Source organism: Ciona intestinalis, chromosome 3 (genome assembly GCF_000224145.3).
Source record: "Ciona intestinalis chromosome 3, KH, whole genome shotgun sequence".
NCBI lineage: Eukaryota > Metazoa > Chordata > Ascidiacea > Phlebobranchia > Cionidae > Ciona > Ciona intestinalis.
Window position 1 is genome coordinate 388565 of NC_020168.2, and position 27866 is coordinate 416430.

At 37.6% G+C, this 27866-nt stretch overlaps 2 protein-coding genes, 1 long non-coding RNA gene and 1 other non-coding gene across 5 annotated transcripts; 2 read left to right on the forward strand and 2 right to left on the reverse strand.

Annotated features, from left to right (window-relative positions):
* Window positions 1-1201: 1201 nt before the first annotated feature.
* LOC104265485 lies at window positions 1202-9043 on the forward strand. Its single transcript, XR_717162.3, has 6 exons — window positions 1202-1320; window positions 1524-1609; window positions 1780-1848; window positions 2315-2394; window positions 2560-2680; window positions 3255-9043. It is a non-coding gene; the product is annotated as an uncharacterized LOC104265485 (long non-coding RNA).
* On the reverse strand, window positions 8022-21641 carry ror (nuclear receptor). 2 transcript variants are annotated; one of them, XM_009859574.3, is made up of 12 exons: window positions 21489-21641; window positions 20640-20704; window positions 16810-16895; window positions 15098-15239; window positions 13718-13859; window positions 12991-13295; window positions 12801-12922; window positions 12118-12250; window positions 11655-11762; window positions 11275-11385; window positions 10594-10709; window positions 8022-10204 (listed from the first exon to the last, which is right to left on the reverse strand). In XM_009859574.3, the coding sequence occupies exons 2-12, from the start codon at window positions 20656-20658 to the stop codon at window positions 9533-9535; spliced, it is 1956 nt and encodes a 651-aa protein (XP_009857876.1). In that variant the 5' UTR covers window positions 20659-20704; window positions 21489-21641; the 3' UTR covers window positions 8022-9532.
* Window positions 21642-22281: 640 nt separating this feature from the next.
* trnac-gca lies at window positions 22282-22353 on the forward strand. Its single transcript has one exon. It is a non-coding gene; the product is annotated as a tRNA-Cys (tRNA).
* A 64-nt stretch (window positions 22354-22417) lies between these two features.
* csd (cysteine sulfinic acid decarboxylase) lies at window positions 22418-27482 on the reverse strand. The gene is given in 9 exon segments (NM_001032614.1): window positions 22418-23248; window positions 23510-23650; window positions 23934-24126; window positions 24458-24522; window positions 25132-25248; window positions 25550-25800; window positions 26428-26534; window positions 26877-26967; window positions 27205-27482. Coding segments are annotated over 9 exon segments (1467 nt in total). The 5' UTR covers window positions 27434-27482; the 3' UTR covers window positions 22418-22975.
* Between the last annotated feature and the right edge of the window lie 384 nt (window positions 27483-27866).

Consider the following 27866-nt stretch of genomic DNA (forward strand, 5'->3'; position numbering starts at 1 on the left):
GACCGTAACCGATTCATAGAGGTCGCGACAAACATAAAACGCCCGCGATAAAAGAGATGTCCACGAGAAACAGGGAAAGGTGTATGTGTCCTTACACAGAGCTGATACTTAATAGCGACGGAAATGTAAAATATCTCATTACGATACGTCGAATTACGGTAAGTAAGTATTAACACTAAGTTTATGACCCCTTTTACACTATTAATAAACTCACATGTTAAATAAATATGTTTATATCGATTTTGTAACTTACCTCTCGTTTACATATATACGCTATACTATATATACGTTACAAACTATATAACTTTTATGTAAACTATATAAGTTCACACAAGTCGCAGGAATGACGTTAAAATAATTATTGCTGTAATCTGCACAATCCGCTGTTACTATAAAAAGATTTCAGTTTTACTCTAACGAAAAATCTAGTCGGGGTAGTTCAGACAACAGCTGTAGTCATAACCCGTTTAAAACTCGTTTAGAACACAACTAAAAGGTCACAGAGTATATAAAACAGCTCTACACTACATGATGCCAGAGAGAGAACTGCCCACGTTCCCGCTTTTCCAAGCAGCTGCGCCTTGGTATGCCTGCAACCGCTTAAATGACGCAAAAGACCCAAACAATAATTACAGGAGAAGGAATGTGCTAAAACAAAGGGGCAGAAGCACGTGAAAAAGTAAATAACGCCACATAACGAAAATAGGAAACACAACACAAAGAACACACATTAAAATAATGAAGTAAGGTGATTTTGACGTTGCATTAACGAATGTCAAATCACTGCTTATCACATCCTATCACAAAAGACGCAGACTCAGTTTTAAAAAGGCAACACTGGCTCTGGAATTCGCGCAATTAACAATTTAGCATCGCCGCGGAACAAATTTTTAACGTTGCTCACAGCAATTAACCAATCAGCTTCCAGCTTTCCACGTGATCAACACGTTTTTGTTTTTGCTCATGTGAGTTTGGGGCAAAGCTTGTTCTTTTGAGCTGCCACGTTTTGGAACAAGTACCAAGCAGTTGTGAGGTTACGATGTGGTTTGATAAGGGCGGCTAGTTTCGGATAGCTGCTTGTTTTGGTCACTGAATGTGCAACATATGAGCAATATAATTCATTTATTTGTTGTAATAATATTTAACATTTTATTTATAGCTGGCTAGTTTAAAAATAATTCTTTAAAAGTTTGAATTATTTGAATCTACACTGAAGCAATACAGACCGAAGTCTTGTGTTCAAATCATCAATGTATCTCGCTCACGAATATGAAGCTTGAGTGACAGCCGCCGATGCAGCTTGGATTGAAAACGTTAAAAGTAAGTTTGTATCTTTATCATAGAACCAAGTGCCGCTACTCTATCGCTGCTTGTAAAAAAATAAAAGCTCATACTTGATTGTATCTATAATATAAACGAGACGATTAACTTACAAAGCAAAATCTAGTTACACAGATATTATACCTCAAACTGTAGGTCTAATAACGTAAGATTTTTGTTTTTAACAAATATTGTTATTACAGAAATCCAACCTACATGGAGAAAGATGCATTAACTCCGAAACGACATATCTACAAGTTCGTTGTCGCACAGTTGACCTGCATAACCAGTAAGCGCAAATATATATTAGTGACCATTTACTGCGTGTCTATTCATGGCCCACTCAAAATGTATTGAGTAAGCCATGGTCTATTATACCTCTGCCCTGCGTGCTGGTTAACACTTAGTTACCGCTGTATTAGCATGGACATAATATTAACGTCAGTTTCACCATTACAGAGTTATGTTCAAAGCAGGATCATCTTGAAATGCTCAATAGAACCAACGCATGTGATCCACGTTATTTGGGTGAGTAACTCCTAGCTTCTGTTTTTTCTTGCAACGCAGATTGATTTTGGTCATGTGACAAAGTTAGTCTGTTAGTCAATAATGTTGCTGCCTGTTGTTACCTTTACATTATAGCTGTATAGTACCGTGGTGTAACATAAGGACACCTTTAGCATATAATATCCAAATGCCCTAATTATGTTTTAAACAATTAACATCGGTTTATGGGAGTTGTGAGTATGCGGTCTTATAATTCGTTGAATGTTCTTGGTTTACTACACGATATGACGAAAAATATTATAAACCAGTGTCCCATCTTCCCCCACCCTACTGTATATTTCGAGATGTATGTAATAGAAAACCGTGTTATAATAACTGTCGTTGCTGCCCGTCATATAAGCATAAACAAATTTCTTTCAATAATGTAGTTTAATACAGGTATCACCTCACCAAGGGCTTGTATTTAATCAATGCTTTAACATTACAGATACAGACACTACGCCATCTACTCCGCTATATAGAGTATATCGATACAAGCTGTCTCAGTGAACCGCTGATATTATTTCGGTAAGTTTAATGGCCACTGAACTATTTTAACTGTTGCGATCATTATCGTCTTGTAATGTTTGGTTTAAACAGTCATTTTCGGACATTTTGTAAAACCAATGTATGCTGTGCTTGCAAATTTAAAACCGTCTTAATTTATATTCAACTAGAAATATTTTAACACAGGCATGACGTAACAAATATGAAGTTCAGTTTAAATGACGTCACTCAGCTGGTTCTATGGGCAAATAATGAATAAAAATATAACGTGAAATAAAAGAACTGCCGGAGGAAGAGGAAAACGAAGGTAATTACTAAGTAGTTTTACAGAGTTTCTATCTCAAAGACTCTTTACCCGGCGTGCTGTACGTTTAAAATATTGTAGTAGAGTGGGGGGAAATGGGACACCTTTTCATTCTATTTTCTCCTATCATTTGGTAGTAAACAAAACATTTCGAGAATTGTTAAACCGTATTTTTTCGACTTCCACCATTGTTAGTTGTTTAAAACTAAAGGTGTCCCATCTTTCCCCACCCTGCTAAATTACTTGTTCAAAGACTGCAGAAATAAATAGGTTATGTTTAGTACCATTATGGGCGTATGTGCTGTCCTTGACGGGCAAGATACTTACCTGCAACTGCTCCAACTCAGTGGTCACTAATGTGTTGTCCCAAATCGTCAGCTATACCTAAAAACCATCACCCACAAAGTTGGTTTGAACACACGTGTTATAACGACTGCAGTTGCCCCGCGATGCAGGGTAAAAAGAGTTACATTCATATTCACTTAGTAAAGAACTCTTTTATGGTGCATACGTGTACTTATTTTTTTGTAAACTAAATTGAATAAGCAACGAATTTGACGTTTATTACTTTCTACAGAAAAGAGTCAAAGACGGAACAAAAAGCTCAAGAACGAAGATGGAGCCATAGCATACCCAGACTAAGATTTATTCTTAGTCGATGTAAATACTAACTTATGTGAGCTGTAGCATAAAAAGTCCCTTTTATTGAATGCTTGTTTAAAATTGAATGTTTATGTGTGGTACACGGGGTGTGGTGTGGGGTGGGGAAGTATACGGAGATCAAACGATTAAGTCCACTTTTGTACACGTTAGTAACGTAACGTGGTTGGGAATCTGGGGTTTTATGTCTCCTTGTGTGTTGGTATGTGTGTGTAAACAACCTGCATAAGAACGGTGCGCGCAGGTCAGATTTCTCCAACTTTAACCCATACTCCTGGTGTCACTTATCAGCAAGGCCGGACAGTCGGCATCAGATAGATAGAAGTGACATCGCTATAACTAGGGATCGCTGTTAGGAAGTTTAAGTTAGACAGTACTGGGACACTGCACCGGGCCGACACAACACGTGTCATTGCACCCAGGCCTATACAGCAGACCGTCCTGGTTTGCGAAAACCCTTACACGCCGGTTGGTTAAAAGTCCGGTCAGCGAAAGCTGGTGGGTTCCAACTGCAAAACAATTAGGCGCCAAACCTGCGACTAGGGTAGGGATCAAAAATTACTAAAAATGTCAGCCCCCTGTTAGGCCCCCTAAAACCACTAACCAATTAATCTTTTTTCAGGTATCAGTTTGTTGTCATTCCTTTTTTGAATCGACAACCGCGAATATGCGACGCAAACTCGACGCTGTTGCGGCGGATTAAGTGATTTCTAAGATCACTTGTTCGATTAATCTTGCGTTAAAGCAAGATATAGTTAGCTCCCAAATCCGTTCTTATGCAGTTTCCCCTAAAAAGTATAGTTATTGCGACGCGATGCGACGGTTTGCGGCGGTAAAAGCGGTTCTAAATATTTATTATTATTGTATCGGCCCATAGAGAATGCTGTGTTGCTGTGCTTACTGTATGGGGTGGGATATGGTGGTGTTGGGGGATTGTGGTGTTTATTGTATGCATTAATACACACTTACACTACACACGAAGTGAACTGTTATATTCTGATAAATCCATGGTTTGGACATTCCTGTGACGTAATGACGTCGGGAGTTTTATTATGTCCTATTACTGGGTATATTACGTCATGATGACGTCATATTATAACCTAACTGATTAAAATGATATTATCGGCTCAAAGCCACGTCCTGATGTAAATGAATTTAAACTAGTGCTTGTGTATAATATATAACTTTATTCTAATTTGAACGAAATAAGTTGATTTAAGAATCCTGGGATTACCGTTAAAACGCTCACAGAGGTTCACAGGTGTAATATTGCTAATACTAATTCTAAATCTATGTATCTTCTACCTTCGTCTAAGTTGCCGATGTTTGGTCCCTTGATTGGGGTTGTCATTGCGCCGGATGAGAGGCTTGCATGGGGTGTCGGACGTTTTTGTATACATGATGTGCGATTTAATTCTCAATCATTGGCAATTTTGTTTTTTTGCGTTCCGGACCGATTTTCACGTATTTTTTGTATTTTTTTACTCGCTGGCGCTTTTTCTTTTTTTTATTTTTTACGTTGCGCGGAGCTCCATTTTGTTTTCGTTTTAATTTTTTTTCTTTTCCTAAGCAAAATTGCCAATGAATGAGAATTGATTTCGTACAGATGTTATGCGTGTTCGTAATCTCTATGCAACCTCTACTCCAATGATGTGGCAGTAACCCTGGAAGCCCACCTTACAATTGGGGCTATTTAACTAAATTTAAGACTTAAGTCTGGTGACCATATTTAACTGTTGTGATTATTTCTAAGTATTAAAGTATTCTTGTTGGGGCCCACCTTACTATTGGGGCTGTTAAGAACTATCGAGGCTCTTTAAATTTATATAAATCTCAAGTCTGGGACCATATTTGGATATTAGGGTTATTTATAACTTTTGTGACATTCTACTTTGCGGCCCACCTTACTATTGGGGCTCTTTAACTCTAGGGATGGTAAATAACTATTCGGTTCTTGGGATTCCATTTAACTATTGTGAGGCTTTATAGCCTGTCAAATCATGGTGACTGAGAATTTACAGTTCTACACTTCATTTTACACCAAAACACATAATACACATACACCACATACACCACATACAAATGTGATGTGATTGGTTAGGTGCTACAGCTCACCCCTTTTATATTTTATATCTTAATACATTGGATCAGCCAATGCCAGGTCAGAAGTGTGTCGTGTTCAATTTATTGTGTCCTGTGTCAAATTTCTCACAGTACGCCCCCTAACGCGGTAAGCCACGTATAACGATGGTGTGTTGGGAGGTGTAAGTTCAGTTTATGAGACGGTCAGTCCAGGTATCCGTTCTGAATTGTGTGTTGTGCGTGTTTCGCAATTTCGGCGCTTCGAACACTTAGCACCGTTGGGTGGTGTCGATCGCTGCTTAGCGGGCTAAGTAACCAGGTATAACTAGGGCTACTGGCGAGAGGTCCTGGTAAAAAAACCTCAACGACCACAAGCGAAGCAGCCTCCTGGGCGTGGTTGGAATCTTCGCTGTAAAATAAACATTTTAATATTATAAATAAATAGACGTCTGGTGAAACTTTATTGTACCAACATTTCGTCTGTCATAGACATTCTAATTATCAGCCCTGTTGATGTCTTGTCGTATACGGCAGACGAAATGTTCGTACAATAAATTTTGTTTACTGGAAGAGCTATTTATTTATAATATTCCATTAACAACAACGGGATTGTTAAGTTCATGCTGCTGCTGTTAATGAAAATTATTATTAATTGGCTTTTAAGATAAAAACACAAAAAATATTTCATTTTATTATACCAACGTTCAAATTCTGACACCTCGTACATTAAAATAAACAATTTTATAGAGCAGCAACCAATTTGTACATGGAGCAGTCCACTAAAAAGTTTTAAATAATAAAAATAGTTTTGAATGCGGAACGTCTTAACTATAGAAACACAATTACACTAAAAAACAATTACACTCAAAGTTTAAAAATAAAAAGCTAATTATTAACATTTTTTTAATAAACCATAAACTTGTTTTTAGAACCCCAAAAAAACAGTTTCTGCTAGTATGATGCATACATAATGGTGATGCAGTTCTCTATATACGTAACTTTATGTTTACATAATGGTGATGAAGTTCTCTATATACGTAACTTTCTTGAGAGCTAGCAACTTGATCCTTGTCTGATCTCTGCTACAACGAACCTATACTGTTGTCGGATTTGACAATTGTTGCAACAAGCCTCGAATTACACTTAGTGCTACATGGGCGCTGCAATGGGTGTCTTTATCACAAAAGTTATTTAAAAAAAGCTAAAATTTAGTATCACAAAAGTTATTTAAAAAAAGCTAAAATTTAGTATAGGAGATACGAATACAGACTGGTTTCGCGCTACATGGGTGCTGTAGTATAATTGAAACCATAGTTATCTATATAGTTATATCACAAAATTATTTTAAAAACCACCTAAAATTTAAAATCTGAATAAATTCGAATACAGACTGATGTAATATCGCTTTGGCGAACTATTGTAGTTGGACTCTATATTTGTTTGCTGTGTAATAGCATCCCGTATATTCCTAATATCGTTAACCGTATATTCCTAACATCGTTAAATGTATGTTCGACCGTCTAGTATTTATTTATACACGCATACACGCATTGCTACTATCTGTTGAGAATTAGAATCCACTTTCGAGGTCGTCTGTGAATCAACGGAAGCGTGGACGAAACAAGACCAAGGTATTTCGAGGTAAAATTTTTTGGACCGACACTAGAGGACCAGGGAATTATGGGCACCCGGTTGGTCCTTCCGGAGCGTTTTTTTTTGGGGGGGGGGGGGTAATATTTTATTTCTACTGTGACCTTAGGGACAGCTCTGTAGGGGGAATGTTAGTAGCTCTGTAGTGGGAATGTTAACAGCTCTGTAGGAGATCTGTAGGGGGAATGTTAGTAATGTGAATAAATGTAATTTATTTACCCCCACATGGAGGGGCAGTGACAATACTAGTTATAGAACGGGTGTTTTGTTTCCTACACCTCGAGCCTTCGTACAGGTTACTTTGTGGGTGGTTATTGATTATTTAGGTGATTTATTATTTTTTGTTTTTATGTATGTGTATGAAAAAAAGCAGTTGCCGTTAAGACCCTAATTAATGGCAGCATTGATATGCCTTGTACCAAAATAGATTACATTTCACACATTATTTAATGACATTCCCTATGCTTAACAACTATAGGTGAATTAACTATACCTGTAAGTGAATTTAGGCAACGTCCTTTTTCAATATTTTTTTGTATACTACCATTATGCTAATCATGATAATGCATTTACCGAATAAATTTAAAGCATTTTAAATCTAAATTTAAAAGAGTTCACAGGATTTGTGAATTAAAAAACAAGATATTTCTAATATCGTTTACTTGCTATTAAAAATAAGTTTCCGTGCTACCTCCCCAGTCAAAGAAAAAGGACTAAAAGTAGGAACAAAGAGAGCATAGCTATAATGACTGGGCACGTATCGAAATAAGAGGTCAGCTAAATATTTTTATGGTAGACACATGTTTTTCTCTTATCGTTCTGATTCTTATGTCATGCTGATTTATTTTTAATGTTTTTATTTTCTCTTTTTTAGTCATTTGTTATATTTTTCGTCCTTTTTTTAAATCTCCAAGCATTATTAGTAATGTCTGTAAATAGAAGACAGCAACAATGGAAGTGTGAAATATGTTTAATATTTTGGCGCTCCCCTTTAAGGCGTTTATGAGAACGCGGCACAATAAGAAAGACAGCAGAAAGAGCAGGTAAGAAGCAAAAACCTTACACGCTGGGGCAACACCTTTTAGAAGCGCACTGTGATAATGAGAATGATAAAAGCGACCGTGTATGCAGATACTGAATACTCGACAGTTGTGTTGTAGACGAATGGTTCAATAATGCAACGTATACTGGCTACATAGTGCACGGCGTCATTAGAAAAGTCGAATGATTTGCGAATACGGGGCTGTACACAAGCGATAGTTTGCGATAGGAAATATGAGATAGTCTTTCTCAAATGAACCATGAGAGAAAAAGAAGAAAGGATTCGATTGCTGGTTACGCTGAACATACTGTTCGTCATTTTATATTCTTATGGCTGTAGGGGATTGAACAATTGAATTATGTACAGAAACTAACGAAGAGGCTTCACAGTGGGCTGCAGAAGGGCTATACATGGCGACATTATAGCGCTGTACAAACGGTTGATGACGTCATTACCGATGACGTCATGGGCCCGAAGCGGTGACGTCATAAGCAAGTGATGGTGAATTTAGCGAAGATTGCGAAGGCTTTTACGACAATTGAAAAAGGAATAAAAATGCGGCGCAAAGTAAACATCAAAAAGTAAGTGATGGTTGCACGTGGTGGATTGGTTTGACGCATATGCAACGTGGTTTAAAGTCGGAGGTGTTATAACGGGGTGAGGTATGGCGACTTAATAACGCTGTATGCGTGGATTTGAGGGTTAGAGGAGCCGAGAGAATTCGAACTTCGACCAAACATGAATACACCTTTTGACCAGGCGAATATTGTGGCAACATTATGTACAAAGGTGGCGACAAAACAGTGCTGGTTGTTTAATATGCTAAGTTGGATGGAGTCTTGTCTCAATACACTTATAAAGACAGCGGGACTTTGATTAATGTAAATTTCATTACATGGAATAGCGTTTTAACAAAATCTACCACACAAAAAGCAAGAGGCGTATGCGACGTCCGTTATATAGTTGCCGTTGAATGGATTAAGTTAGGTGTATAGCTATGATGCAGAATGAGGTTACGTATGCTAGAAACGGAGGTATTGCATTACAGACTATAGTGAACCCTAGGCGGTTATGAGGGGTTGGGGGTAATTACAGAGCTGGTTGATTAGAAATAAATGCACGGCTCACTATTATGTTGTCCCGGGTGCAAAAGCTAAACTGCATGCTTACAAAAGCGACGAGAAACGTTTAGCACCGACAGAATACGACGAGTCGAGCAAATTAGGAAAACCAGTGTTCGGCGGAAAAAAGAAGTGTTACGCGCAACCAGGGCTGTGTCGCCAACACTGATGCTAAAATCTCTTTGGATCGGACCGCTACTGCATAGACGGTGTCGGCAAATTAACTAAATACTTGTTCTTAATATACTCAATAAATAGAAAAAAAGGCTCGCTGTGAAGATGGATCTACGAGGTTCAGTTTTATATGGATAAATGAGGAATTCCACCAAGGCTACCATCGTGTGTGTGAAGATGCTGTTGTGTTAGCATTGTCATTTGTACAGGGTAGGCTGTCTGGGAGTTGTGAGGAACGTGCTCGTTCATGGCGGCTTCCATTAACCGCTCGGCCTCGGCCAACTGATTGCGCTGAATCTGGTCATCGGAGTGATTTACTGAGACGTGGTCAAGGCTCTGTTGGTCCCCGGTCAGCGATTTGTTGTCGGACAACATGGGTGATATGTCGTCACAACTCAGGTTTCCAAGCGGCGCTGTCCCGCTGCTGCTGACTGAAGACGTCGATGATGAACGACTGGTACAAGGTACGAACCCAGCCCCGGGTAGTATAGCGCATTGGGCGTCGATTGCACATGAACCTGAGCTAGCGTCAGATCCAAGATCATTCGCTGTCGCCAGCCCACCATCGAGAAAACTATGCTTGTGGTATTCGTTCTCTTGTGGATCGTTACTTGTACGACGTTGCTGATTAAAAGCGGGGTTCGGGGCAAAGTGCTGGGGAGGTTGGTTCTCGTCGACGAAAAATAACTCCTTATAAAGTGGAGGGAGTGAAACATTGACGAAATGATGTTTGAAGTAAAGGAAGTATTTGGAATGTAGACGACTCAGGTTCCGAAGGTTCAGCATATTCATTACCAACTGAAAACGAATTTGTGTTATATATAATATAAAATGAATAACAAGTTTCCATATCTGGCCATCTAAATAAAAGATCAAATGTCTGTCCATGCGACAACATTTAACATAAAATTGAGTTTTTAGAATAATATTTTTGTCAGAAAGTGTTAAAAGTATCTTCTAATCTATTCTATTCCATCACACCATACACCATAGTGCATCACCCATATACAATAGAATGATATACAAGTCAAATGCAAAACTATATCAAAAATTTATTACATTCTACGTGGGTAAGGTGCTACGGCATGGCATGCCTTGAACTCAAGAATTAGGCGAAGGCCTGTCCAACTACCCAACACCTTGCAGGACAGAGTTAGCCCATTAGCATAAGACTAGAAAATAAGTACCTTGGTCAAAATATCGGGTGGGTCGCTATGGGTTTTATGAAACATTTCTTGCAGAGACCCCAAAACAACAGACTGGAGTTTGTTGAGGCGGTTCGATTCCCATAAACCTGGACGATCTGGAAATAAACATTAAGTTTAATTTAATGGTTGGCTTCAGTGCAAAAATATTTATCGTTGCATTCAATGACAACTTGCATAAGTGATTGGAATTGGTTGTTCTTAGCGCAGGCATTTTAGAAGCGCACTGTGATAATGAGAATGATAAAATCGGCCGTGTATGCAGATACTGAATAATCGACAAATATGTTGTAGACAAGTGGTTCAAAAATGCAGCGCATGGTGGATGCATGGCCTAAACTATACAAGTTCAAGTCTCGACGCTGTTAGGCCTACTATTATGGGCGCATGCGTTCTTGGGCAAACCCCATGCGGCAATTGCTCCAACCCAGTAAGCATTAACGGTCTGTCGAAATTGTCAGCTATATACATAACAAAAAATCTAAAAAAACGTTTACCCACAAATTTACATACAAACAGAAAGCACGGATTTTCTGTTTCATACACCTCGTGTTCGATTTATCATGTATGTAAATTATAGCGACGGTGGTTGCCCCACCGAAACGTCAGAAAAAAATAATACTATTCATTTACTTAACCACATAAACAAACCAAGTGTCTTACCTCCAGTAATAAGAACTGCAAACGAGAACAAAGCGATCTGATCCTCAGTAAGGTTCAGTTCAGCGATGGATTTCGCCATTTCAAACATTCCGCTTATCAAGTCGTCACAACCTGTCGAAGTTAAGTGTTACTGGTTTATAGTTTGATTAGGAATGAGTTTTTGAAACATCTAAAAACACTAGGAAAATATAACGCACACTGCGTTGGGGTAAGTTAGTTCTTGTTTTATTATATCATCCCTTTTGATGGTATTAAATGTAACCCTATCCTCAAGATATTTAGGAGCATTTTTAACTGTTAAAAACACTTTTGGGATATATGGGATATAATGTGCTAACGGTATTCTTCTTACCCACAGTATTTACATTTAAAGTTCTTACCAAGACTTCTAAAGGTTTCTATTGGCGTGTATTTCTCATCAAATAGAACAGTCTGGTTGGTGATGTTGAAAGCACGGGCCATGCGAACCAACACTACTTCAAGACAACCTGGAATATAATGTTGGTGATAAATGCAACTTATTTATCCTTATGTGAGGGCAACGACTGTGGTTATAACACAGGTGTTATGTTTCATACACCTCGTACCCGCTTATGAGTTGTCATGTGTAACAATGTGGGTGATTGTTTATTTATGGCTGACAATTTCGACAACCTAGTGACCACTAGGTTGAAGCAATTGCCACCAAGTGTCTTGCCCAATGACATATACGCCCACAATGGTAGCAGCGCCAAGGAAAATTGACAATATGTTACTCGCTGTAATGTTATATGGATAAAATATTGGACACATTGAATTTTTTAGACAGAAAAACGTAAAAACATAAGCTTATCATGTGCTTACCTGTTTTGAGCAGAATGATTTGATCGTGCTGATCAAACGACATAAAAGCGTTTGAATGTTTAGCGAACTCGACGACATGTTGTATTGCTTCTGTTATTTTCTCTGCACATAAACCCCATAACTGATCTGGTGCCTGCAGAATAGAATGGATAAGAACTGCAAAGTCAAGGCTTCATTGTAAATCTTCAAAACGTTATATCACATTTTATTAATAGTTAAAACGCTCTGGACTGTTCATTTTAAAATTCATTCATGCTTTGCATTTTTGTTGTAAAATTTAGTTATTGCGACATTAACTGTTACCGTGATTACTGTGCATTACTTCGTTTGGGTAGTCCAGTTTAAAGTTTAAATTGTAAGTGTTAACCAATGTTTAGCGTATTGGAAGTATATAAACAACTGCTGGACAATGAAAATGCGTATTTCCTGATAACATGACAGATTGGGATAAGATGTGTTTTTATTATCTTGTTGTCTCATTTAGTGGGGAACAAAGAAAAATTACAAACATATATAAGCATGTGCTTGTTATTCTAAAATGTCGTTTTGAATTGTTAAAACGAATAGAAAACACGGGATATTCTGCGCTAACGGTTTTCATCTTACCCCACAATACTAAATATGAAATAATTGTTAAACCAAAAAAATGTGCATTTCATGATTGCATAAATAGATAATCTTACCATATTTTGAAACTGGAGTGTCCCTTCCTGGGAGCGAACAGCTTTAGAATAACTGGCAAGTTCCTCTCGGGAATACTGACACGTTTTGTAGTAAGCCTCGCATATATTGCTCACAAGGTTCTCTGTAAAAATACATGGTTAGGGATGCAGTTGAAATGGTAATGTTATCGTGTATAGGAGACCGCCATACCAGAGATATCGAAGTTAGGAACCGGGTTCGATTGTGGTTCGGCTGATGACGTAGGCACATCGTAATAATGGTTCTTTGTGACGGAATACTCGGTTGATTTTGGTTCTACCGGGATGGTTTGGGGGGCTGGTGGGGTTAGAGGGCCGTGGGTTTGACTGTAAGCTGTTTCATTTGGGGGTTCGATCTTAACCATTACGTCACCACCATGCATGGAGGGTGGGGAGGTGTCTTGGTACGTCGGAATGACGTCATTTCGCGGCTCCGCTGATGCATAATATGGTGTGACGTTTGATTCCGTCGGGGAGCTAAAAAATTATAAGTCGGTTAAGGCATTGTAATGCAATTTAAAAAGTGATCTAATAGTTATACTAGCATTTTAAAAATTATTTAAATAGTTTTTTGGAAGGTACACTAAAAATAGAAGGTATACTAACTAAAAAATAAGGTATATTGACTCAAAAATAATGTACACTAACTAAAATAAGATAATAGTAGGGTGGGGAAGAACGGGACATAATATCCAAATATCCTGATCGTGTTTTAAATATTTAACAGCGGACTATGGGAGTCGTGAGGATACGGCTTTAAAATATTTAAATTTTCTTTGTAAACCACCATTCTTTGTAAAATTTATTCGGTATTTTACAATAAAGTGTTTCATCTTTTTTCCAATAAGTATACTAAGTAGATATACTTCTATTTTAAGAAATTATTTATTGTATAATACCTGTGTGTTACTGTGTTGGGCTTCGTTTGATTAAAAGCCTCACTTTCAACTTGCGGTTGGCCAGCTCTCATTTGTTGCTGCTTTAAAACTTCGAGGTAAAGACGATCTCTTTGCTTCTTAGACATACGGCCAAACTTGACAGCTGAAGAAATATTTATAATAAGATTAACAAGAAATAAATGGAGGAAAACCAAAGGGAGGCATGATTGGGATTAATGTGTCTTCTTAAAATTTTGAGGTCTATGGGATGAAGTTTGCGGGCCGCACTTTTAACCTACGGGTCGGGAAAAGAAAACGAAAAGCAACGCGTCGATAGTTTTACTTGGTTGAGAAAGAAAGTTACTAAAAACAAGCAATTTCTTAACACTTAGAAATAGTTGTGCGCCCAATATGCAAGATGTTACATGTGTGCCCGTTTTAACTGCAGTGTACAGTAAGTTGTGGTAAGATGGTTCATGTATTACTTTTCTTTTATCGTCTCATTTGGTTGAAACAAAGTATATTACAGAATTACATAAGCGTAAACTCAAGCGTTGTTGATTGTTAATGGACGATTGAAAAATATGTAATATAATGTGCTAACGACATCCATCTTACTGTACAGTATGTGTACGGAACTATGATTGGTTATATAATTAAGCTAAATTGGCGACCGAAATGCAACTGAGGTTTATCAATGAATTATTTGGGCGCTTGAACGTGATCAGTCTCACAGTAATCAAACAACACGACCGCAGATTGGTCTGCAGGACGAACAGTAGGAGTTAATAATTGAATCTGATAAAACTAAGCGCAAATAGACGTCGCTGCGTGCAGCTGCAACAGCGGTCGTAAGATGGGGGGGAAACAATGGCGGCCGCGGCGGTGGCGATTTTGACGCTATCCGGCGTCGTAAACACGTCGGCGCGAAGCCAGGCTGCGATAATACGAACGTCAAACAAAGCCAGGTAACGTTGTCCAGGTTCAGCGAGTCAAGAGGGAAGGCGGGAATCCAAAGGCGTCGGTAAAGACGGCCTAGTTTCGGCCAAAACAAACAGCCGCATCACTTGCTTGTAAAACTGGCCATCGCTTGATGCCGGTTAACTACTTCATCCAACCAATAAATCGTCCTTTTCACACAAATAAACTGACCGCTGTAATTACCACTGAGAACTGAACAAACGCTGCCCGAAATTCCCGTGTTGTAAATTACAAACCAACGTAAGATTAATGTCTTGTCAACAAAACTTTCACATAAGAAATAGTCAAAGTGAAACAACGTTTTAGGGTAAAAAATTCCGATGAAAAATATTACAAAATGTCCATTCGTTCACGCAATACAACTAAATTAAGTATCAAGTTCCAGTCAGTCGTGTTGTTGTGCAATCATCTTAAACTCACCGTCTTTTGACATTCCAGCCCTGAGACATTTCTGCAGCCGGCAATGTTGGCATCTGTTTCTATTACTTCGGTCTATGATGCAATTTCCGTGACGTGGGCATGAGTATGCATAGTTGTTCTGTTGGCTACGACGAAAGAAGCCCTGGGAGCGGAATAATATGTCGTATTAAAAGCTGTTTATAAGGTGTGTTTAGTTTAAAACATGTACTAGAGGGGAAATGTGTGTTAAATAAAATCCCGCATTTCCCAAAGCAGTTGTGTTATCTCCCTATTTTAGCAGCAGGGGAAATGTGAGTAATATTTGTTGCAAACGCGTGGGTTAATAACAACAGGGAATATTGCGTTTAATGAATGCGTGTGAATCGCTCAGTGGTAAGACACACCAAGATGCAATGCAACAGCGCATGACTCGCATTGCTGACCCGTTAACACGACCTCGATGATATAAGCGTTGAGCGTGCGACAGGTAAACTTGTCGTGTCGTTCTGTTACGAACAATGTGCTTCGTTATGACGCAACACTCGCGGGACAATGGAACATGATTTAGTTGTCATCGCGCGCGGAAGTAGGCCGAATCGACGCTTGGTGGGAACGTATAATGCGTGTGAGACACAGGTGTACTTTTTAAAGTTCCTGTGGTGATTTACCAAACATGTTGCAAACGACGTCCGGTGTTGCATATTATCAGTGCGATCTCTGGCTTTGTCACACAGCTATACGTGGTTTTATAATTGCGCTCCCGCAATGCAGCAAGCGATGCGGTATCACGCATAGAACCGCTAGCGTAAAGGACCGGAGCTGTGGTATTATACACAAGTTCATCTGTTCTTATGGCGCGCTACGCTGTGGGATGGATACCACACAATGGCCTTCTGCTTAAATTAACGCGTCCGGTCCCCGACAGTTGGACGTGGTGACGTGACAGCTATCTGTGTCGTATACAACAAAGACGTCAAGCACGGGATCCGCTCAAGCGAGACGTGACATCAAGTTGCTAAGGGCAACGGCTATCTCGCGATTCAGTTTGTAAAAATTTAAATATTAAACAATTTAAAATGATTTTACAGAAAATGCAAAATCGAATAAATTGTTAAAAAAAATTAGAAAAAATTCAAGTTTCGGCACATCCACCGCGTAATTGAAGTCGGAACGCTATTTCCAACATCTTGGGCGTAGAAACACAATGTGGAAAAGTGGGTTAGCAGGTCGTTACTGATAAGACAGTTTTAGTTTCGGATTTATTTTCGACCACCGGTACTTACGAGTTGTATACCGATGGTGAACTTTAAGGGGTGGCTGGAATATAAAACTCTTTATAGGGAACACAAACAACTATAAAGCCACTTTGTTGTTGGCAATAGAAACTCTAAAACAAACAGCTTTTCAATTAAGGCTACAACCAATGAAATAAAAACTACTTCAAATAAAATACAATAAAACCTTTACGAGCAAAATGCAGAAAAAATTGTAAAGTAAAACATACAGGATCAAAATATGTAGTATGATTTATATAGTAGGGTGGGGGGAGATGGGACGCCTTTTCCATATATTTCTCGTTTCTATTTGTAGTAAACAAACAGCATTAAAAAAGTTGATAAAACTTTATGCTTACGACTCTCATAGATCGTTGTCAATTTTTTTAAAACATTTGGATATTATGTGCTCAAGGTGTCCCATCTTACCCCACAGTACTGTACATAAAATATACCAACCTTGCACCCTTCGCACGTTATAACACCATAGTGGATTCCTGATGATTTGTCTCCACACACCTTACACGGGATGATCTCAATTTGAGCTGAAATGACAAGGTTCAGTATTAATATTAAAACAAGGATAGCCTTTATATTAAAACTGTCTTGGTCACGTTTGTATATTAAGCTAAAATTGCCAAACAGGTTTATATTAGTTATGGTACATGTTTTTATGTTTTAAATCATTTTAATCGCCTGATTATGTAGCAAATAAAAAAAATTATATAACCGTATTCTGACGACTCTAGGAACAGCCGTGTTAATTGTTAGAAACACGATTGGGAATTATTGGATATTATGTGCTAACGATGTCCATCTTACCCCTAATACTATATTTTAAATTCGATGCGCAGGAAACAGTGGCTGTTTATGAAAATGAGAACTGTTTCCCGTTTCCTTGGCAACAATTAGCGACAAAAATCCGCAAATTAACCGCCGCTTTGTCGCGGAATTGCTGAAATTTGAATGAACGCTTACTGAAAGGTGTCTGCTTTCAAACAAGTAATTACTTCAAAGCAAGCCGTTCAGAAAGGAGTGCAATTTGTCGACGCGGTAATGCGTAAATCCCCTTTTAGATTTGTCAAAATTACGAAAACACAATCAACTACTGCCGGTTTGGTATTGAGTTATACTAATTTAATTTCTACAAGGTTTAGTGTTTGCCCGAAATTGTGTTGAATTTAATACTAAGCATTTTTTGTTTAGTTTTTACAGCCCTTCCCATGGATTTGTTGCAAAAAAAACACAGTTACTGGTTAGGATTGCGCAATGATCATTTGGAGTGAAAACTACAGGCACAGGCCCCACTTGAAATTAACGAAGTTTCCGTATTTTGCATCGCCAATGTAAACCTCTCTAGTTACGTTCCGGCAACTGGGCAACGGTTAGTCGGAGTGCGAGTAAGAGAGCATTGGGATAAGTAAAGAGAGGGTCGTGTGGGAGAGTGGAATCCCATTGACTGGCCAGCTATCTTGACACCAGCTGACCCCGTGTTTCTCGGACCTGGGTTTAACCTGCTCTGACCCCTGTTTACGCAACCATCCGAGGCGAGCGGTAAGAAAACAGAGTGACGTAATGCAGGGTAACGGTCGCCCTTCGTTTGCTTTGTTGAAATCCACTTCGCTATTTATTAATTGCATGGAAACTTACCACGGGCTGGGATATTACGATACGCATCTCGCCAACGCAATTCCTCAAATGTAGGGGTTCGACCATTGTTGGGACTGGGCGTGTTGTCCGGCCAGCCAGTTTCAAGGGGACTTGAAATGTTAGGGCTAGACGGATGGTGATTGTAACCGTACAAAGAAATTGCATTTGAATTGTAAGAACGACCGTTGACCGACGGCGCACAATGTTCAGGGGGTTCATTTTCACCCAAGGGTACAAAGGAACTTGGCGCCCTTTGTGGGTTTCCGAAGGCAATCGGATAAGGCGTGTTATGCAGGTGATCGGCACCAGGTTGGGGAGTATGCTGAAAGCCAACTAAGTGCTGAACTTGTGCGTGGGGGTTGTGGGTAGCTATAACTGGACTTAAAGTTCCGACTTCACCATAATCACGGCAATGAAGCATTTCTCGGGTCGATTGATGCCTCTCTGGATACTCCACGTTATTCATCTTCATTTGGATCGCACAAGTTACTTTTGCGTTTATGATTTATCTTCGCTGAGAACCAGAACTCATGCTTTACTAGGTTCGCTTTTTTAAATCAGATAGGAACCTACGCGAGAAAATCAGGAGTATGATCGGAGTGCTTATGCTATAACATATTACTAATAACAACTAATCAAAAACACGACTGCAGTTTACTGACTGAACGATGCACATCAACGACAACTCGGCTCTAATTCTTTGCAAAACTTCGCTCGCTTTTTGTGTACCTTGGCACCTAGACTGATTGGACTGACAGCTTTACTGCGCGGCTAATTAGTGATGTCCGATCGCGGATTGAACGCTAACAATTGAACTTCGCGCTTTCGCGACACGTGATGTTCGTAACACCAATCTCTACAATGCTATCGTAAAACATATACCTGTTTACGCGATACCGTTGTTTACAAATGTCTATTTAAAACTACAGTGGTGTAAAACTATATTTCACACTCGCTGTCATGTTTATTTTTGTTTCACGCTTCCTGACAAAAAAGTGATTCAGAATATTTTCGCGCATAAAAATCATTCGAACATATTAATTCTTGAAACAGAGTTACTGCTTGGGCATAAACAAAGAACAGCAAAAGCATTGGTTACTTGATTTACAATTTATAGCTCGATTTTATTAGCATAACAATACTCGGATGCCTGATCTGCAACACGGATTTTAAATCGGTATCTCAAATCCGCATAACGGAACGTAACTCTGACATAAAATTACTATGAACTACTAACATGCGACGTAAACTGCAACATACACTTGCAGTATTTCTAATAACGATGTGTCTTACTTATGCTTGGCATTTTTAACTAGCGCAAAAGTTAATCATCAATACGCATAGCGATTTAATCTAGTTTTCTGCATGAATCGTTTACGGTGAAAGTTGCACTAGCGCCTTTTTTGGTAACTGTCCTACATCTTAACGGTTAGTAGTCCTTTAAACTCGCAATACCGATAACTAATACATGATGTTGAATCACCGTAGTAACCAGCTATCTCCACGACTGTGGTTGATCTAACTCTGTTCTATATCTGGGTCACAGAGTGACGGAATAAAAGGTAAAAAACAAACGTCGTGTTTAAATAGAGATGCGACAGAAAAGAAGAAGTCCGGTAGATCATCGGCAATGCTCGGCGGCCGCTGGTCAGCGCCGGTCCATCTCTCTCTCTCACAACTCTAAAGCGTGAGCGGCTGTTTGCTCTTCCCGTAGTGTAGAACACGTGGTGGGGAACAACAAAGCCCCAGTGGGTAGCCGTGTAGTGTCTCGTTGCCACCTTCACTTACGAAGTTAGCTGGAAGTCTATGTAATAGTCAAAGACCTCCCGACTGGAGGTGAGAAATGCGAATATTGCGCGCTAAGTAAAGTCACGCCTTGAATATAATACCCACAGCGCGTCGCTTTTGTTCATCAACTTTCTTAAATGAAGGTAGGTAGTTTTAGTTGCGTCAGTTACTTTTCATTTGCAATATTCAAGCTATGCTGCACCCATATTGTAGTATTTCAAATGCATCACGCAGTCGGTGCACAGCCATAAACGAATTTGCGATTTCATGCGTGCTGGGTCAGTACGTTACGTCACAATATGCGTGGTTTCTGTTGCGTAGCATACGCCGTGGGTTTTTTGATGCATTAGGTCTACAGTTTGTAAACGTATGTTCTGTTAGTGTTGTTTAGGCCTGTCATATAGTACTTTGGGTAAGATAGGTAGCCTATCTTTAGCACATAAATATCCAAGGTTCCCAATCGTGTTTTAACAACTCTTTTTTAGAAAGTGTACAACTCTGTTTACTACTGATTGAACCATAAGAATATTTTAAAACATGGGCTATCTTGCCCCATCCAAATATAATGTTATTAATAATAATTTAAGCAATTTGTTTAACCTCCTTCTAAATTGTCTAATGATTTAAACAAACTAAAAGAAATGTATTTATTTCTATAAATTTTTTTTTTTAGAATTTTAAGATAGTATGAACAATTTATAAAAACAATTCCCTCCTTTAATGTTCCATTATAGTGGTAGGATAGTATGCCAAATCTGGTACAACTTTACAAAAAAAACTATATATTTGATCACGTTATTACGCTTAAGATAATATAATGTATTCCAGTTTATGTTGAATAACGAACCCACCTTTTCCCTTCGTCTTCATGTTTTAATACAGGTGGAAATGAGAAGTTGTTGCTATTTTGTTGAACCTTAGATACACATATTGATATATACATTAACTATATAACTAAGTTAATTCGTTTTTAACAACAAATCAATGAAGCAAAATGTACAGAATTTTAAAAATTAACTTAATATTTTTAGGTTTTAATATCTCTACTTTTTTTAAATGGTATTTATTATTATTATGATAAAACCCTGTTTATTTTTTCTGCTGCCATGACTACGGCTAAACTTCTATCTGCTGCAATAATAATTATATCTGTTTTGCAAATATACTAATGGCTATGCATTTTTCTCTTGTGGTATCCAAGATGGTGCAAGTTGAAAATCTGTTATAACTTTCCAGTTTCATCACTAAAGTGACAAATAACTCAAACAAAAATGTTAAAATTTGAGAAATACATACTAGTTTAAATATTAAAATATAAAAAGAAAAAAATAAAGTAACAGCTATATGTCCTATATAATTATATAACTATAAGTTCTCTGTACATTTTATTTTGCTTCACACTTCAGTTCCGGAAAAATATTCAGTTGGTAACTGTCTTTAGAAAATTCTGATTAAGAAGTAACGACTTTCTCTCTCAATGTTGAAAACTTGGTTGTTCATTCATTTGTCTTTTCCTGTTTAACTTGGCTATCTTACAACATATCAAGGTGTTATTAAAAGTTAAAAATATGTTTTTAATCAAAAAAATGTGCTAGTGAAGAATTCTCCTTTTTAACCATTAACATTTTTCAAATTGCCAATTTGTAACATTATAGAGAATTTTCCACTAGTACACAAATGGTCACTGATGCATTTCTTACCATGTAAAGTTTTATGTTCAATATCACAACAAATCAATTTCTTTCATTAGACATGCACCCAAAGCAAGTCCTTCTGTTTTCTTGCAGCCAATAGGCAGGTGGTATTATATGACAGCAAAGTTGTTTACCTACTGTCATATAATTGCAGCCTAATTGACCTAAAGGGAGAGAAAATATACCGATAAAGTTAAGTAACATGAAAAATGACAATAAAAATGTTTTATATAAAAATTAAAGTATTACAACATTACTACAAAATATACATTTGTGTTATATAGGATCAACAGTAATAGTTTTATGTATATAAAATCTCTCGGTTCGTATGTTTACTTTTTAATGCTATATAATAGCCTCTTTTGAAATTGGCTACAAGTCGCTCGTTACCGGGAACTTCACTGTAAAAGTTGTTTTAAAGCAATGAAACACTTGAAAGTTAAAATGCGGAATTTTTTTATCGTACACCTGGTTTTAATGTCGTTGTTTATAACATATTCTGGTAGCAAACGATCACCGGTAACACGTTGCAAAACCTGCAGAGAGAGCAATTCCTACGGCAATGCACTGAATGCAGACAGCTATATCCAATGACATGTAGTCCGGCGACTTAAATGTCTAATTCAAAAATGTCATTCTTTTAAGCCTAGATGTTATATAAATAATAAACCTTTGCGGATTTTGCTTTTAAAAATATTTCGCTACAATTTCGTTTTCTTTGGCGTGATTCAGTGTTATACGAGACGTGTTCCATTTTCTGAGTGTTCTAATTTGGTACTTTACAAGTTACATACCGTATGGGGATATAGCTCAGTGGTAGAGCATTCGACTGCAGATCGAGAGGTCCCTGGTTCAAATCCGGGTGTCCCCTGTTTTGTTATTGTAACGCATGCGGCCATCAGAAACTCTTTTTTTCACGATAATTACATACAAGATTTGTTGTAAGTGTATAATTGTATTATAAATATTAATTCATATTCCCAATTAGGCTTTGTAACAAAATGTACCTAGAACAGAAGCATATCACACATTATCTTTTATAATACCATACATGGTTACTCATAAAATATTTGGTGCCAGATTGTTCCTTAGTTCTCACTAAGTTTTATAATTTATTATAGAAAAAAGTTGGGCTTTTGTGCAAAAAAGTTTTGTATCAAGGTATTTTGTACACAAAAATTAAACTAAGATTAGATTATTACCTTATAGAATGCGTATTAGTACATTTCATACAAGTGAAAACCGCTATGTTACAGATTAGGCGATTTGTTAGGGTTTTCACTATCCCGAAACACAAATTTCGATGTGGTAGAATGTTTTTTTGCGCAATTTTGCAATTGATTTTTGACACAAATGCCCGATTTAAAAAAAATCATACAGCAGGTATCAGACATATGGAACATTTTTAGACCCAACACTTTGCTAGCTCACCAGCTATAACACCACAAATATGCTTGTATTAGTTAAAGTACCATACAAGGTACACGAGGTGTTTAAAGATCTGATCCCAATCTATCAATTTCTTTGATAACAAATTCCATGTCATCAGTGGTAACTTTATCATTAATCACAACCATTCGAAAGAAACTTGGTTTTCCATCTAAAGGTTGGTATCCGACCATCAAACTTCCACTTTGTGTCATTCCTTCTTTGATCAAAGGGGGTACTTGCGCCATTTTGCGACAGAAATTGTCATCATCGAGACTCCACTTCAAGGAACGTAATCTTTTAGGTATATACCAGAAACATACATTGGTGCATTCCGGCTGGCAAAAGAACAAAGCAAGATTAAATTCCTGTCACTAATAAAATACATTTCACTTCACTAATTTTTCAGGCAATTAATACTACTAAGGGTGGATTATAAGGAATCACATTATATTCAGCAATTTGAAAGCTACCTGCCATACAATATCGCCTACAATGTTGCATAGTTGCCAGGTGGAAAGCTATAAGCAGTGCCACCATGTAAGGATAAATAAATTACATTCATCATGTGTAAGCAATCACAGAAATTTGCAATTCACCTTGCAAACAAGTTCAAAACCTTCTGTGACCTCAACCAACTTTGTAAGCTTTTGTGCATTCAGGAAAGCTTTGTTGATTCTGGTTTCTAATCCAGTACTGCCATGTGCTTTCATCATTAACCATAGCTTTAATACATCTACCTGGAAGATAAAGTAGTTTGTTAGTATTAAAGTTTGCCATAGTTTATTTATATTATTCAAAGCACATTGACCGGCGCCGTGACAAAGCAGGCGCCTACTTATAACCCAGAGGTAATGGGCACAAGGCTCGTCGCTACTACCATTGTGGTTGTATGTTACCTTGCACAGGACACTTAACCGCAATTGCTCCAACCCAGTGATCACTGGTCATTATTGGGTTGTCTAAATTATCAGCTAAAGTTTATAGTCTATAGAATCTATATTCTTTATTTCTTTACAGCACCTTTCTACCACACTGAATCACTTTGCTTCCAATGTCATATTCTGAAGAATATAACGTCTTATCTTGTTGAAATAAATAAGGAACTTCGATTGAGTGGCATTTTACTAATTTGTTGCTGTGCTTGGTGACAAACACACAGCATTGTAATGGAGCCATCAGCATTTTGTGTGGGTTCCACGCAACAGAATCACTCCTGAAAATTGGAACAGGGTTTACATGATGAAAAGTGTGGCTACAGTATACAGAACTTGTTTTAAGGCTTACTTTGGAAACGATATACCCAGGTGTTAAATATTTGTATTTTCGTATAGTTGACAATAAACATATAGTGAGTTGAAGCATATATGGTTAAGTGCCTCGCCCATAGACACATACTCTCCTACAATGATAGCAGGACCAGCTTCAAACTGGTATGCTCAAGGGTCTAGTTAACAGAACAGTCAAACAGTCTGAGCACTGTGTTATGGATTTTGTGAAATGTTTATCTACATAATACTTAGCATATAAACATATGGAAATTATACCTGTGTATTCCTTTGCAAAGTTGGCGATATTTGGATGAAAATAAAACACCTCCACCCCAGGCTGCCTGTAAATAACAAAGCAAAATCAGCAGCTATTATTTACCTAATTATTTTATTAAAACTGGTTTATTAGAGATAGTCAAATATCTATATTTGTGAAAGAATAATGTTATAACTTAAAAACTGGGGCGTATACAAGGGGGGGTCACAGGGGGTTCGGACCCCACCTTTGAATTTAAAAAAAATCATATTCATATTTTTAGTCATATTTTTGTAGTTTTAAATCAATCTTACGCGTTCCTTTCATGGGCGTTATTATTTATGTCAGTCAAGGTATGTTTTTATTGAGCATGTTACAGTTTACACTCGTCCATTTTCTAAGCAAAAACTTGCGGACCTCACCCCCCTTTAAATTCCTGGATACGCCTCTTCTTAAAAACCCATATTTTATAAGTATTAACATAACATGTAATCTGAATAGAAGACTGAATATGTCATTTGGGAGAAATATATGTTTTTATTATACAATTGGTTGGACTTGATCCAGATCCTTACTGTCTTTTATTACACAAGAATCATTCAACTCTACCAGATCAGGGTCATATTTGCAATTTGTCATTACCATTATAACTTAAAAAATCAACATTTTGTTAACATATTACTTTACAACTTACATCAACGTGAAGCCATAACTTCTTATCTTCACAAATATCAGCAATTTTTTCTAATGGGTCAAATGCACCAAGAACTGTAGTTCCACAAGTTGCGATAACAAGAAATGGAGTAGCACCCTTGGATAAATAAAAGTAAGGCGATGAAACGTTATGTTAACAGAGACTGAATTTATTTTTATAACACTAATGTTATAAGTATGCTTTGTTAAATCAATGACAAAAAAATGCATATTGGTTCTAAACTTTAAAGCTACATAGTGTAAACACAGCATATGTAATTAATAGGCTGTCAACACCGTATGCGAGACTTTTCTTACGAACGTATATACTTCTGCCGTATGCAAGAATGTGTTTCCTGTTTACTAAACACATTACAGCAACAACAGCAAAATGGTAGCAACAACAGCAAAATGCAAACCTGTATTTCAGCTTCCTCAATCTTCTGTTTAAGATCTGAACAATCCATCCTACCACTGTTGTCAGTAGCAACAGCAATGACATCATCAGACCCAATTCCAAGTAGAGAAGCATTCTTCTTGTTTGAGTAGTGGGAGTGTTTTGAAACAAAGATAACAATTCGTGGCAGTGCCCTCATTCCTGTCTTTGAGACTTGGGGAAATTTATGAAACCGAGCCAAGTTCATCCCAAGCATGTTTGAATATGATCCACCTGCAAACATCAAAGGTTACAAATTTTCGCAACTTAGTGGAATTTATTCTTTAGTTACCATCCTTGCAATGTTGTTGTACTAAAGGATAAGCATAGATATTACACAAACTGATCTAACTTGCAAACCATCAACAGTAGGTGCAAGTAGGAACAATTTACACTAACATGTCTTGTTCCATGTCAATATGGTAGAAGCATGGAGCTTTGAACCCTGTACCCACTAGTTATAAGTCAGTTATAACAAGTATAAATACCAAACATACACAATGTTATCTCATAATTGTTAACCTGGTCATGCACTGCAGCCCAGTGGTTTGGCACCTAATAAGAAAAATTTCAGGTTTGATGCTTAATACTGATACCACTAGGCATTTAAGTTTTTAGGATAGTTATTAATAGACATTGCTTCAACCCAATGGTCACTAATGGGTTGTAGCACTCTAGATGTTGGGGTAATGGGCCAACTCTTGCATAAATCTGAGATCTAATGACGTGCCCCGCTTTGGGACCTCACCCACATAGAATAGACTGTACATATACAATGCTGATTATTCGCTAACTTTGGCCTAAACCTCAGGACTTATGATGTACCACACTGTAGGACCTCACCCACATAGAAATATTAACCTGGTGAAAATGTTCCATCTCCCTCTTTGTATCCAATGAGATGACACACATGATCCAGCAAATATTTCTCCATCAAAACAAACACTGGAGCAACTTCATAGGTGTATCTAACAAATATATTGTTATATATGCTGGAATGCTGCATAATGCTGCTTTTACAAGAAAAACTGTAGGTCTAAAAAATATATTCTGGCAATCCTTTATTTTCTATCCTAAAAATGGAAAAAAATTAAGATTACAATTGAAAAATGTCAGAAGAACTGTTTCAAAAACTAAAACTTGTTGGTACTAGTAAAGAATTCTCTGGTACGCTACAGATTGGGCTGGTGGGAAATGTTAAAGAAGCTTGGTAGTTTAAAGGTTAGTGGTTATACGGCTAAGCAAATAACAAAGGGGGAGAATTCCTTACTAGCACCATTTTTGTATATAAAGTAATAGTTAAAACTCACATTGAAGTATTCAAGACATCTGTTACAACTTGTCCAGCAAATCCATATGGATCCAAACCAGCATATAACTGGTTAAAGAAACGTGGGTGGCCTGAAACAACACATTTTTATCTCCATGATTTGTGCAATACGAAAATATATTAAACTCAGATTGGTTATTTTCAACAGGATTATGCAAATGGATGGTCGTTTTAGACCAGAAACGGGACAACATTTCGATTTTGGTTCCTATTTACGGGGATTTCCCCCTGGCAAAACACACTGAAAATGCGACGTTTTGTGTTTTTTTACCACGCATTACATAGGTTTGCAGATTACAGAGACTTACCCGTTTTCACGCTATATTTAAACACCTGTTCACAATATTCTAATAACTGTGCATGACTCGCAGGTTTGGCAGGAATCGCTAAATCCAAGATCTGCTTTAACTCGCTAGGTGTTTTAAAGTTGATCACTGGTTTTGTTCTGTCGTTTATTTCGGTCACCCCTTCTTTTAGGACAAGATCAAATACTGACTTCAAAAAAGTTTCAATATCGCTTTCGTGACAACCGTTCATTGTTAAAAATTTTAAACTCACGAATGAATCTCAAACTAAAATATCTTTCTGTTGGAGTATTACAGTGTTAGTAAAATATAAAATGAACACAACATGCCAATATAAATTTCGCACAATTTGTAAGGATTTTCCCTGATACGTATAAATGGAGAAAGCACATTTTAGGTGCTGAAACATTACGTACCGGTACATTTATATATATAGTACTACTTTCCCCTCAGGCCGCAGAATACTGAATCACGACACAAAACAGACTGACTGAATGGAAGATACGAAGAACAGATACGTAACCCTCAAAAGAACCGACATGTCACAAAGGATATGTTTTATAATGATACGAAACAATACGAATACAGTATATGCAAATATGCTAATATATTGCTGTATCGCAAAATGGCGTCTGATTACCTGCATATTTAACACATGTTTTACA